The sequence below is a fragment of the Belonocnema kinseyi genome, chromosome 10 (assembly GCF_010883055.1).
Source record: "Belonocnema kinseyi isolate 2016_QV_RU_SX_M_011 chromosome 10, B_treatae_v1, whole genome shotgun sequence".
Classification (NCBI taxonomy): Eukaryota; Metazoa; Arthropoda; class Insecta; order Hymenoptera; family Cynipidae; genus Belonocnema; species Belonocnema kinseyi.
Window position 1 is genome coordinate 76,163,714 of NC_046666.1, and position 14,830 is coordinate 76,178,543.

The 14,830-nt window shown below is 32.6% G+C and overlaps 1 protein-coding gene across 1 annotated transcript; it reads left to right on the top strand.

The window, feature by feature from the left end:
* The first annotated feature begins 12,291 nt into the window (after nt 1–12,291).
* LOC117181211 lies at nt 12,292–13,158 on the top strand. Its single transcript, XM_033373775.1, has one exon. It carries the CDS (start codon nt 12,292–12,294, stop codon nt 13,156–13,158), a length of 867 nt encoding a protein of 288 aa, XP_033229666.1.
* The last annotated feature ends 1,672 nt before the right edge of the window (nt 13,159–14,830 follow it).

Below are 14,830 nucleotides of genomic sequence, written 5' to 3' on the forward strand. Positions count from 1 at the left end.
GGAAAGAATGGTTAGAATGTGTGAATGAGACCCTACTTAGAAGAGACATAAGAAGTCACAGAAACACGAGAGCCTGCATGAAAAAATGCATGGACATAAAATCAGCTAGAGAAGTATGCCAGGACAGGAAAGTATGGCGACAAATAGTTAATAAAAAGAGTGTCAGCTGAGTGAATGACGCCTGAAACAAAGACCTTGGCTATTAATGGACCCAAGTGGGGAACCTTACATAACGACTCTGTGAGGTTCTTCGCTTGGGGTGATTGCTAGAGAGATTGATCAGCAACCTGGGTCGGAGCAGTGTTGCGGAACGAACGTGTTATTTACTTAAATAGCACGAGAATTCTGGATCAATCTGAAAAATCTCTATCTATAGTACATTTCGATACGTGTGTGAGAGGTGATTATTTAGCGAATGAGACGTTTTTGACACTAGCGAAGCGAGTGAGAAAAGTCCCATTCGCTAAAAATAACCTCTCAGAAAAATATCGAACAGTATTTAATACCACGAAAGGCGAAAAAATCTGGTTAAAGTTGAGATTTTGAGGTTAGAGTGGTATAAACACACAATCGACACTATACGGTGCGAAAACTAACACCGGTAAGTTGCTTTGCGCGCGCATGCGCAATTAACTTGGGTAGGCTTGTGCGAGCTAAAGAAGTTAGAAGATAAATTTATAATTAAAAAGATAATCTTTCAAGATAATTTCAGATAAAAAATGGAATTTTCAACAAGGTAAATTAATTTTAAAAAACTTTACTTTTAACAAAAACTTGAACAATTAAATTTGCATTAAAAAAATTTATTTTGAACAGAGAAACAATTAAATCTATAACAAAATAGTCCAATTTTCAACCAACAAAATAAGTTTCCGTACAAAAAACCTTATTCCAAAGAAGACAAAATTGCAATAAAATACATGAATATTCAACCACATAGTTGAATTTCAACTATAAAATAATGTTTCAAAGAAAAATTCAATAGTTCCATTTTCAGTTAAAAACAATTATCAAACCCAAAAAATCAAAGTTTCAAAAAAATATTTAAATTTGCAAGCAGAAAATCGAATTTGCAAACAAATAATTTAATTTTTGAACCAATAATTTCTAGGGCGCGTGACTGCTGGTTCTCACGCTTCGCGCTCGATGTTGTTTTTATCTCGCGCTTCGCGCTCGATTATGTATTTACATCACGCTACGCGCTGGGTCTTTATATTTTCGCACATTCTTGCGTAAACGTTAAAAAATTAACACTCAAAACATCCACCACTGTAATTTTGTGATTGTGAATTCTCTTCCATTAAAAAAGCTTAGCTCGAGAGTTTGAGCGCACCTACGACACGCGACTGATGACAATCGCACTCCGCGCTTAGTCTTTGCATTTCTTCCGCATTCGGGCGCAGACCTTTTAAAATCAAAGGTGAAAGGACCGACAACTGTAACTTTGTGATTTTGACTCTCTTTTGTTAAAGCTCTTTTGGCTTTAACGAACGCATTCTAATCACGTACCTCGTGCTTCGCACTCGATTTTGTCCAACATGTCAACTTTTCTACATTATACACAACACTTTTATATCAATTATAATACATTTTTTATGTAACTCTGCCAGGGATTACTTATAAAGAAATTGCAAAATAAAACGCAAATTGTATTTATCATGATTATTTTTGTATTTATTTCTTATTTTGCTTTAAATTGTATTCTAAGCTGCTTTGAAACATGTATCATTTCAATAAATGCATATCATTACAATTCATAACATGCATACAAATAATCATACTAATTCTTATTTCCTTGTTTTCATCATTTAAAAAAAATTTTTAATATTCTTGTTTAAGATTAAATAAAAACTACTGCGCATCTGCATAGGGTCTCATACAGAAACCTATATAGGGTCTTATATAGAAGCCTATGTCCTCTTTCGTCTTTCCTGTGCTTTTTCCAAAAAGTTAATTTTTTAATTTTTAATCTTATGTTTTACGATTAAAACAAAATCTACTCGTCCTATCGAAAAATGATTAGTAATAAATGTGTAGATCTTTTTAGGCGAACAACTGTTATCTGGTAATTTAAGTTTATACCTTGTGTCGTTTTTTCAAACAAATTTAATATTTTTATTTAGAATGTTATTTTTTACGACTAAAGCAAAAACGACGTGTCCCATCAAAAATTATAACTCTTTTTTGGATGAGCAAGTTTTGTCTAATTTTTTTTCGTAGCTGATATCGAAAAGTGATTCATTATAAATTTTTAGTTCTTTCCAGGGCGCGAAATTTGAGCTTTTTGATTTCTTTCGTATCTTGCATAGTTTGACCAAAAAAATGGAATTTTTGGATTTTTCATTATTTTTGGTACGATCAAATTTGGAATGGTCAACTTCTCAACCAGATTAAAAAAGTTGTTATCATAGTCCTGTAGGGCTTTCAAAAAGCAAAGCTTTTCTTTTCCTGACTTTTTTCATATCTTGCGTTGTTTGTCTTAAAATCTTCATTTTAGTTTGTTTTTTTGGATTTTGAAAATGCTCTAACTCTGATAATTTTCTTTTTATAGAAAAAAGTCATGTGGATAAATTGTTTGAGTTTCTGAGTACTATGAACAACTGTACATAGAATTTAAAAACTTAAAAAAATGTGGTTTCAAAAATTTATGGTTCGTTCAAATTTGGAATTTTCAACTTTTCGACCAAATTAAAAATGTTGTTATCATAATCTTGTAGGGTTTTGAAAAATCAACGTTTTTCTTCTCTAGACTTTTTTTCGTATCATGCGTTGTATGGCTAAATTGTTCATTTTAGCTTATTTTGTTGGATTTTGAAAATGCTATAACTCCAGTAATTTTTGATTTTTCGAAAAAAGTAATTGAGATAAATTGTTGAATTTTTTTAATACTATGAATAACCATACAGAGAATTTTGAAAAAAGTGGTCTCAAAAATATTTAAAATATGCCCACTTTTTGAATTTTCATCCAAAATGGCTTGCTAACGAACTTGATCTTTAGTTTAGGACACTAAACAAGTGTACCAAAGGCCAATCTAATACATTAATTTTTCCACAAGTTATTATGTTCACAGAAAGACATACAGATATACATACAGAGAGACAGACAGACATACAGAAGACACATTCGTAAAAACCTGTTTTTCGGATTCAGGGGGTCTCAAAACGTGGATATTTGACAAAAACTGGGGGTGGGTCAAATTTTACATAATTCTAATACCTTCTCTGATGAGAATGTAATAAATTTACAAGGAAGAGAATAAAAGGTTTCAGGGAGAGGCGGAGAAGGCTAGGACGGAAGGAGAGGTATGGAAGATAGTAAATAGAGAAAGAAAAAGAAGAAAAAGAGTAAACCAAGATATTGAAATCGTATAATGGAAAAAATATTTTTTGGATTTGCTGTGAGGAGTACAGAGAAAAGTTATAAAGCGAGGAAAATATGGTAGAGAAAGAGATGAGGAAGAGGACATATCAAGGGAAGAAATAGTTAAGGTTTTATGAATAATGAAGGATGGAAAGGCACCTGGTATAGACGAGATTCCGGTTAAAAAATGGAAATATGGTGGGGAGGAACAAGACGAATGGGCATGGATAATATGTAAAAGGGTATGGAGAGGAGAGGGGTGGCCATAGTTATGGAAAGAAGAAGTAGTTATACCAATAGTAAAGAAAGGAAAAGGAGTGGAGGTTAAAGATTATAGGGGAATGACGTTGATGCCTACCCTCTATAAAGTATATGTAACTATTTTGTCGGAGAGATTGAAGATAGAAGTTGAAGAAAAAAAGATCGAGTCACCGAATCAGACAGGGTTTAGAAAAGAAATGTGGGTAATGGACAACATCTAATGGGGAAAAGGGCCAATGATAGCAATGTTCGTGGACTTAAAGGCGTTGTTTGACTCATTATACCGAGGCGAAATAGAAAAAGTGATGGTAAAAAAGGGGATAAGAGAGGGATTTATAAAGAGAGTATCAGAAATTTTTAGAGAGACAAAAAGCAGGGTAAAGGTAGGAGAGCAAGTAGGACATAGTTTCTGATTGGTGCGAGGTGTGAGACAAGGTTGTCCTTTGAGTCCACTTTTATTTAATTTATTGATATCAGACTTAAAAGAAGAAATGAGGAGAAAAGGTTGGGGAGGTGTTAGGATAGGGAAGGAAAATATATATACACTGGCATATGCAAACGACATAGTGTTGATAGCAGAGGATGAAGAAGGGATAGCGGGATTAATTCCAGGATTAGAGAAATACTTAGATGGGAGAAAGCTGAATGTAAATGTAGAATAGACAAAAAAAATGAGGCTTGGAAAAGGAGTGGGAAGGAAGAAACAATGGACAGGGAGCTAGAAAGGAATAAAGTTTGAAGAAATAAAAGAGTATAAATATTTGGGATGTATCTTGCAAACATATTGAGATCATACAGCACATATAAGAGAAAGGATAAAAAAGCAGCAGGGGTAATGCAACAAATATGGGGAATAGGAAAAAGAAGGTTACAAAAAATTGGAGAAGGAGAATGTGGTTATTTGAGCAGAGATATGGGGATGGAAAGAAAGGAAAGATATTGAGCGTTTACAAGAAAGGTATACAAGGTGGACTCTAGGGGCGGACTGGAGGACGCCAGGATATATGGTGAGAGAAGAAGCGCAAAGGTATAAGTTAAGTATTAGGGCGGGAAAGAGGGCATGGAAATTTGAGACGAATCTGAGGAAGGGAAAGGGAGGGGAGTTGGCGTGAAAGTGTCTGATGGAGGTAGAAGAGAGAAGAGGGAGGGTAATCGAATACACGAGATGGGAGGAAGAAAGGAGGTAGTTCTTTAATGATAGAGAAACAGAAGACGGGACTGGAGTAAACTATGAAGAATTGGAAAAAAGGGAGAGGGAAAGACAATTAATAGAAAGATGGGGGATGATTGATGAATCAAATTACAATAAATGGTACAAGATGATAAAAAAGGAAGGAGTGCCAAGGTATTTAGAAAAGGGATGGGGAGAGAGAAGGTGGACCAGAATAGCAAGATTTAGATTGGGAAATGAGGTAAGAGAGAGAATGTACTGGGAAAGAGAAGAGAGCAGAAAGTGTAGAATATTTGAATGGGGGGAAGAAACATGGGAGCATGTATAGGAAGGATGTAGGCGAGCAATGGAAGATAAATGAAGCTGGTAAGATAATGTGGTTAAGATTCTAGGGGAGGATCGATTAGGAGAAGAATGGATGAAGGAGTTGGAGCGTGCTAGAGGAGCGAATGAGATAGAATGAAAGAATGCATGTGAAAAAAGGCAAATGGAAGTATGAAAAATTGAAAGGAAAAGGAAACGGAAGTCGCTTAGATTAGAAACGGAAAGATTGTAAGGAATGGAAGTCATGTAAACCCTTAGGGGACACATTATGAATAAAGAAGAACCAAAGAAATGAATTTTCAATTAAAGTAGATGAATTTTTAAACAAGAAGGATACATGTATACCAAAAAAGATTAATTTTAAACTGAAAATGGTCAATGTTCAGAATAAGAAAATATTTATTCAACTAAAGAAATCGAATTTTCAACAAAACAGTTGATTTATCAACCAAAAAATCAAATTTTAAACGAAAACAATTATTTCCTATTAAAAAAGATGAATTTACAACAGAATAGTTCAATTTTTAACATATAGTTGGATTTTCAATTAAAAAGAAAACATTTTTTACCAACAATGAAATGGAATTAATTCTGAAAGAAAATTGAAAAAAGAATACAATTTTTTTTATTATTTTGTAAAAATTTTAAAAGGGGTGTAAAAGAGTGTGTAGAAAATTTTTGCAATTTTACCATGATTTAGATATAATTTTAGAAAAAAAAACAAGAACTTTATTCTTATCTAGCCTTCTCGCGCAATTTTTTTGCACAATTTTGTTTAAAGTTTATGTTGGTTAAGAAAATGTCCTTTCCAATTTGAGTAAGCTTCGGAAATATTAAAAATTTTGAAACGATTAAAAAATAACTAAACCTTGTAACAATTTCTTAAGAATTTTGTATGGTTTCACTTCAAACCATTTTATACCAAAGGAAAAGAAGTTTTATCAAGAAATGCATTTTCAATGAAAGAGATTAATTTTTAATTAAAATAGACGAATTTCTTACAAGAAGAATAATTTTCTTCCAAAAAAGATTAAGTTTTAACTGAGAAAGGTCAATTTTCAAGCAAAAATAAAACAACACATTTTCAACAAAATTGTTAAATTTTTAAATAAAAGAAATTTTGAACTAAAAATCATACAGTTAAATTTTCAGTATAAGAAAATTAGTTTTTTACTAAAAAAAAGCGAATTTTCAACAAAATATTTTAATTATGAACCAAACACTCAATTTGCAAACAAGAAGAATCAGTTTCTATTAGAAAAGGATGCATTTTCAACTGGAAAAATAATTTTTAAAAAAGTTTAACAAAGTCGTTAAATTTTCAAATAATAAAATAATTGTAACTGTGAATAATTGTAAAATGAATTTAACAAATTTTATTTTATGAAGAAACATCTCGTGATTTTAAAAGGAGAAAACCATTCTAAAAGTACCTTTTTGTATAGTATCTTAATATCTAAGGAACATACGTTTAGAATATTTTCCTTGATTCTGTCCTAGGGTCAAACATGGTACAAAAAACCGTCGTGAAATTTCACATAAAAACTATACTCTGTATACATTAATTTTAAAAATGAAAAATAATTAAACTTTTATAAATATTCCTAAATTTTGTTTTAATATGTTGCTTAGGGAATAGATTTCAAAAATAAAATTATAAAAATATCTTCATTGGTTAGTAAAACACTATGTAAAATCGCCTTTCAAATTATACGAAAAAAATTCCAAAAATGTTAACAAACGGTTGTACAGATTTGGCTTTAACCTTATGGACCAGTTCCAGAAATATATATTTCTTTTATCGTTTTTCAGCACATGATTTTGCCCTAAACATAAAGCAGATTAATATACACTTTAAAAATAAAAATAGGAAAGGTCAGAAATTCATACAGTTGTCTGTTAGAAAATCCCACACATTTTTTAATAAAATACCTTTCCACACCACCTTAAAGAAAAATTTTCACAACATTTTTATCAAATGATAAGTCCTTTGTACTTAGGGAAAAAATGAAAATCTTTCATTAATTATGAATGTTTAAATTTAATGTTTAAGTTTATCGACTTTTATTATAAATTATTTATCTTACATATATATCTATTACATATTATCAAAATTAAATGCAAAAATTTTAATTTTAAGTTCATTTTATTACTACAATTCTTAAATGCTTCTAATTTTTAGAAATAATTTAACTAATTTTATATGTACTTAAAATAAACTTTTTTTTTAAATTGCATAGAACTTATTCTGAGTAAACAAATTATATCTTCAAGCATACAGGGATGCATCTTCTTTTTGAATTTTTCAAAATTGATTTCATTCCTTATTTTTATTGAAAATAATTGGACCTCTTGGGATTCAAAGCTGGGATTCAGCCTGAAAAGAAATCTGCTTAAAGTAATTTAAAAAAATCATTAGAATTTTATTTTTAAAGACTGACAAATGTATACAATTTCCAGGCGCATCTTTTTTTTCTTCTGCAAGAATTTTTAGATTGCTCTGTTTTTGAAATAAGTTTATCCTACGCTCTGAAACTCTTCTGATGTTTAAATTATTTTTGAATTTCATTAATTCTACTAAATATTTCTTGAATTTATTCGATTACTTACATTTTTTAAACACAAATATTAGGAAAATAATTCTTTCTTTTTAATCTTGTCAGATCTTCTAATCTTCTTATCTTTAGAAATTATTCAAATTTTTACTTTATTCGTTTACTTTATTCACCAATAATTCGAGTAACTGCAATGTAAATTGTTATTTAAATGATATAAACTTTTATGTGTAAATTTCGTAAAGAAGAAATATGGTGAAATAATTACTTAATAATAAAAAACATAGATTAAAAATCAGACCTTTTGTCCCGTCTCCCCCGGGACTTGGGGCGGAACGGGACATGTACGAGAATGACACGTTACCATTTAATTATTTATTATTTTCTTATGAAAAAATTAATTTTTTGTAAATGACATAAGATTTACTTCATTTCTCGATTAAGTAATATTAATTAATTTTGCTACAAGAATTTAATGTAAATATTCATTTACATAAGAAATAATTGGGAAATATGGTGGTGAAAATATTTATAAAAATGATTTACTGACTTTGAGAGTATATTTAGCTATGTTTTGTATTTATGTAGCATATAATTTATTTAATTAGAACATAAGTCTCCTAAAATTTTAATACTTTGTGATATACTGCTCTCTTTCTCTATGAGATAGCTCATATTTAACAGAGTTTTCTGAACTTTAGAAACTTCTGAATAAACATGCCCTGCGCAAATATATTAAAATTATGAAAATATTAATATTTTAAAATAAATTTTGCTAACACTTGAAAAATCAATATACACCAAGATAAACAGTTTTATGTCTAAAAAGGAAGTCACAAATTCGTATAAATTACAAGCATTTCTAATCTCTGTATTTCGATACTAATTAAAGCTACGTTAATATGTATACTAACAATAAAACTCGAAAAATAACATTTACAACTTCTCACGGAATAACCTACTATAAAATATGTACAATTATTGTACAAAGTTACTCTTACATTTTTCAATACACTGGAACCTGGAACAAGTTACCTGGGATTCACAATATTCCTAGAACTGATGGCCCCCGCAATTTAATATCTATATATTATTAAACATTTCTATTCAATAAATGCATAACACTAACTTATTGAAATAAAATAAAGTAATTAATCTTTGTAACAAGCGTTATAAAAAATATAGTTTGAAATTTTCAGTAATTAATTTCTATTTAAGATTACCTTAAAATAACAGAACATGCCTCTTAAAATTTCAATGTATCTCTCTTCGTGTGCTATTCAATAATTTTCATTTTTTCTTTTTTGAGAACTGGCGAATTAGTTTTTCTACATATAGCTAAAAAGAACTGTGCTGAAACACATACAATTTGAGTCTCGCACATTAAAGTAATTTTTATGATTTTAAGTTTCGAGCAATAAATAATAAGTGCTACGAACGAAACACCTTTTTAATAAATAATCAAGTTCATGCGATTCGTGGCATGGGTCTTTACATAACGTGTGTTTATAGTGTGACTGCATACAGTTTTTTATTAAGATATTTATATTTGTATAAATTCAAGTATAAGGTTATGAAAAATTTACATTCAAAATTAATTATCAGTGTTGAATATAGTAATATTAAAAGAAACATCGATATCTATAGTGTACGCAACTAATTTTTTTCCCTTTTTAGAATGTTATCAAGAAATGTTTTTGAGATTGTAATTACGTTTTTATTTAAGTTTTTGTATCAATAAGTTTGCAAATGTATTATTAAGATTTTTTTCATGCTTAAGTATTTCCCTCACATTTTAATGATAAATTTTATTAGATACTAATTGACAGGTGAGTAGGTTTTAACAATAGAATTGTCAACCAAAATGCAATGCAAATATTATTACTATTTTCATGGACATAAACAATTACAAAAAATATGTTTCAGTGCGTTTTACGTTGATATAATTACTTTTTAAAATATATTACTCAATTTGAATTTTTCGTTTTTTTGGATAACAGATTCGAATATAGATTAGTTTTCCTAATTTAGTTAAATTAAAATATTTCTTTTATATCTGTTGTTAAGAAGTAGATTTTTTCTTCCCCAAAAAGAAGCTTTGGTCTCAGAAGAAACAATGAGTGCAGCAGTTGATGAAGCAAATTGAAAAGAACGCACTATTTCGGAAGTTTCTAAACAGATAGGAATACCATCCACGTATGCTACTATTTGTAGGAAAATAAACCTGGTTAAAATATCTCCAAAGGATTCCATTATACAGTTTACAGTTCTGAATTGTTTGATGTCATATTTTAACTACATAATCTAAAGTGCTTGATAAGATGCATTTTATGCACACAAACATGATGGTGTTAATTTGTTGCAGCTTAAATTTCATTGGTCTCAATATGAGAATTTTTAGTCTTATATTTACTCCCATGAACGTAATTGCACATCTGGGCATCTGGAGAAAATTTATCATTCTAAGACTGAATTTTGACTTATTTTGAAAGTTGTGAACTGCTGAACTGAACTTTCATCCACCGAAACACCTGTCAAAACACTTATTCGCTTTGCGATATTGAACAGTAAAAAAAAGTATCAATTTTGTTGCAGAGCATTTTGCTCTGGTTATGTCATAACGACATAACCTCAAAATTGTATCTAGCCGCACGCAAGTATTTTCCTATAACAGATTTCGTTTTTTTTAACTTTGCTAGTTCACTGCACGATTAGAAACCATAAAAAGCTTGTATATGAGGTAAAGTACTCTATGAACGTCAGCCTTCTTGGTTTGACTTCATACATGATACCGAATCAGATCATTATGATCTTAAAAGTCGATCATTAACTTCGGGCGATCAAAATGCTCTTGAATTCGGTATAATTTTTGTTTAATTTTGAAGTGATATTAATTTCGTTATAATTTTGAACAATTTTTTAACTATGTACCCTAGCGGACCGCGTGAAGGAAAAGGATACTTACTCTACAGAGTATCCTCATACCCTGCGAACACGTTCTGTAACTGTTCCAGATCAGAAAAGGTACTGTATTCCATAACAGTTGTTACAAGATGTTGAAAGAACTGTTTTAGAATAAAAAGGTAACAGTGTTCTAGAACACTATGACAAAATTGTGAACGAATTGTTCTAGAACTATGTGATAGCAATGTTGTGTGACAGTTTCTATGGAATTGGTCTAGTTCCCTGTTACAAGTGTGTTCTAGAACAAATTAGGCACAAAGATTACTAACGGTTCCAGAAAAGTTGTTACGTTATTGTTCTAGAACTGATCAATCACAGACGTTCTATAACATGTGTTCCAAGTTTGTTTTAAGTAAGTTCTTATATTCATGTGTCTATCACTCATGATGGTATAAATGATAAATCATGATCCATGTGTAAAAGATTTAACACAAAAAGAATGGATTTATTATTTGAAGATTTGAATCTTGCCGCCTTGGGCCGTGATTCAGCCGTAGTGCGCCAGGGAGTGCAGCGATTAGCCTTTCTCGCTATTAAAATAAAGAGTCGAGTGTTTAAAAGAGGAGCAAAGGCGGCGAGAAACATACAAACATACAAACGAGTAACAGCAGCCGCAGTGACAGCAGCAGCAGCGATAGGACAACAACCGAAACTCAGACCAAATCGATAAAACTAAAAATACCTCCGATCGTCATCACGGAACAAGCAATAGAGGATTACTCTATCTGTATTAACATCATACAAGATGTGTGTAAAGATAAGCATATGAGAACTGACTTCTCCAATAGTAAAAAGATTTCCAAACTTACAGTCCACCCTACATCGATGGACGATGCAGGAGCGCTTCAAGTACAGCTACGAGAGAGCAACATGGCGTATTACATGTACACGCCAAAATGGCAGAGGAAGAAGAGGATCGTCGCTAAGAGGCTGCTAAATCTGCCTCTCGAAGACATCAAAGAAGACCTCAAGAATCAAGGCATCACCTGTCATAGTGTACATGTGCTAAAAAAGAACCCGAAAATACCTGTGCCCTATTGGGATCCAACATATTTAATTACTTTTCCTAGGAAAGTGGATATGAAAAAGTGTGGTAATTAAAATACATTTGCCAAGTGAAAGTGAAGCGGGACACTTACAAGAACTCCAGAAAAGTGACACAGTGTTATAATTGCCAAATGTTTGGACATGGCAGTGAACACTGTGTGAACCTACCCAGATGTGTCAAGTGCGATAAACAGCATAAAAAAGGAGGTGTAACAAGGAAAAGGGTGATACACCAAAGTGTGTCAATTGCTCCGGTGACCATTCAGCGAACTACTCAAGGTGTATGACTTACCTGGAATGCCTAGGGAAAATCCAAACAAATAAAAAGCGAGGACAAGCGAACATGGTGAACGCAGGTCGAAGTCGGCAAGGACCATCGACACAGGACCGAGGTCAGTTTCCAGACCCCCCTAACAGACATCATCCTCTTCAAACAAAGAGAAACATGGCACCAAGGCCAATGCCAAACGCGTGGAAACAGGACCGACTTAACAATCAACAGGATCATCAAAGCTCCAACATGGAGGATTTTCAAACACTCATGGACGAAATAGGTTAATTGAATGAAATATGTGAACAGGTTGCGAATTTTCACTGAAGTTGTCAATGAAAAATATAAGGGAAACACTCTCTAATCTTATTATTAGTCATTGGAATATTAACGGAATTGCTGGCAAATGCAGTGAATTAAAGCAATATGTCCAGGACCGTCGCCTACACATTATGATGTTGAATGAAACGAAGCTCAATTCTGAACGCAATATCAAGATTACCAATTTCAAATGCATCAGGAAAGATAGAAATGAGAGAGGGACAAGTGGTGGAGTCATGATCTATGTTAGAGAAGGAATTAGGTGTCATGAAGTACCCTTAGATACTAAAATCATTGAGGCTGTGGCAATTAAGCTTGAAAACAATTTAGTGATAGTGTCAGCATATAAAGCACCAGGGAACAAACTAGATTCTCGAGATTTGAACCTCATATTCCAAACAGGAAGTAAAGTTTTCATGTACGGGGACTTTAATGTCAAAAGCACAGCCTGGAACTGTAGATTTACTAATACCAGGAATAGCACAATATTTGATTTTGCAGAAAACTATCTATGTGAGATTCACTATCCTGATAATTTTACATCTTACCCTTACAATAGCACCTTTCCTAGTACAGTAGACACAGATATATCTAAAAACATTGTTTGTGATATCACGGTTGATGCAATCAACGAATTTGATTCAGATCATTTACCTGTTATTCTCTCTATGAGTATCAGTACAGCTAAGTTAGAGATGGAGATTAGAACGTTTCCTAATTACAAAAAAGCTAACTGGGGGTTGTTCAGGAAACTTATTAATAAAAACCTTACTCTTAGTAGAAGTATTAAAACTCAAGCAGATCTTGATAGATCCGTCAACGATCTGGTCAGTGTGATTCATAACGCCATGGAAAAGTCTATACCAAGAAACAGTTGTTAGGAAAATATCAAGTTCGTGCCTGAAGAAGTTAAAAGCCTGATTCAAACTAGAAACGATCTTAGAAAAATTAGCTAAAAAACAGATAGTAAAGAAATTAATTAAATTTAAAATATACTTTATAATACAATCAATAAGAAAATAAATGAGTTCGGTAATAAAAATTGGAGCAAAAAATTAGATAACTTAGACATGAAAGATAACTCACTTTGGAAAATATCCAAATATTTCACCAAGCAAAATAATACTGCGATTCCTATTTTACATGGATTAGATGGACTCGCGATTTCTAATGAAGATAGAGTAGAGCAACTAGCGATTAACCATGAAAATGCTCATCACATGACAAAGAACATGGGTGATGGTGACACTGACCAGGCTGCTGAAAGGAAATATAATGAAATCCTAGAACTCGAAATTGATAGAGATGAAATGATGATAACAACGCCTTCAGAAATTAAAAAAAGCGATTTGTGCAACGAAGTCGATGAAAGCACCGGGACTAGACAACATACAAAATGTATTACTTAAAAATCTGCCAAAAAAGCCTTCGTTCAGTTGACACATACTAGGCAGTCTGATAAGTCCCTGAAAAATGAAATACGGAGACGTTTTTCTGGCCAAAGTCGGTTTTATTTTTCAACATACTCTCCTTTTAGGTCTATACAGCGAGTCCAACGATTTTCTAACTTTTTGATACCGTCCGAAAAGTACTCGATCGGAAGGTCTCCATAATACGCCTCGGTTTCAGCTATGAGCTCCTCATTTGAGTAAAAACACTTACCGGTGAGCCATCTCTTCAGGTTAGGGAACAAGTAATAGTCGCTGGGGGCCAGGTCTGGTGAATACGGTGGCTGAGGAACCAATTCGAGGCCGATTTCATGCAATCTTGCTTGTGCAACTAAGCATGAATGAACAGGCGCATTGTCGTGATGATGAAGCGGTTCTTTCTTCTTCAAATGCGGTCGTTTTTCGGCGATTTCGATTTTCAATCGCTCCAATAATGATGAATAGTATTCTCCGGTTATGGTTTTACCTTTTTAAAGATAGTCCACGAATATTATGCCATGTGCATCCCAAAATACGGAGGCCATAACCTTTCCGACCCATTGTTGCGTTTTTGGACGCTTCGGAGCACTTTGGCCCGGTGGAACCCACTGCTTTGCCTGTTCCGTTGACTCAGGAGTGTAGTAGTGGAATCAGGTTTCATCCATGGTTTTGAATCGGCGCAAAAACTCGGTCGGCTTACGCACCCATCGCACGCAGAACTTCTTCATGCCCAAAACTGAATGCACGATATTTCCCACACGTTCCAATGATATGCCTACATCATTAGCTACCTCTCACAATTTCACTTTGGGATCCTTCAACATCATATCATGGATTTTTTCGACATTTTCTGGTGTAGTGACCTCTTTTGGGCGCCCAGATCGTTCAGCATCAACTATGCTCGTACGGCCATAACGAAACTCGGTAAACCACTTATTAATCGTTCCAATCGACGGTGCAGAGTCCGGGTAATACTTATCCAGCTTGGCCTTGGTCTCGGATTTCGTTTTCTTGCGAAGATAGTAGTGTTTGATCAAAACTCGAAACTCAGATTTTTCCATATAAAAAAAAACTCGGAGGTTAGTCGCTTCTCAATGCTGTAACTTGTAAATGCGTAAACATAAAT

Excerpts from the sequence above, each read along its gene's own strand:
- LOC117181211 (XM_033373775.1), top strand. The coding sequence starts at position 12,292 with ATGAAAAATATAAGGGAAACACTCTCTAATCTTATTATTAGTCATTGG.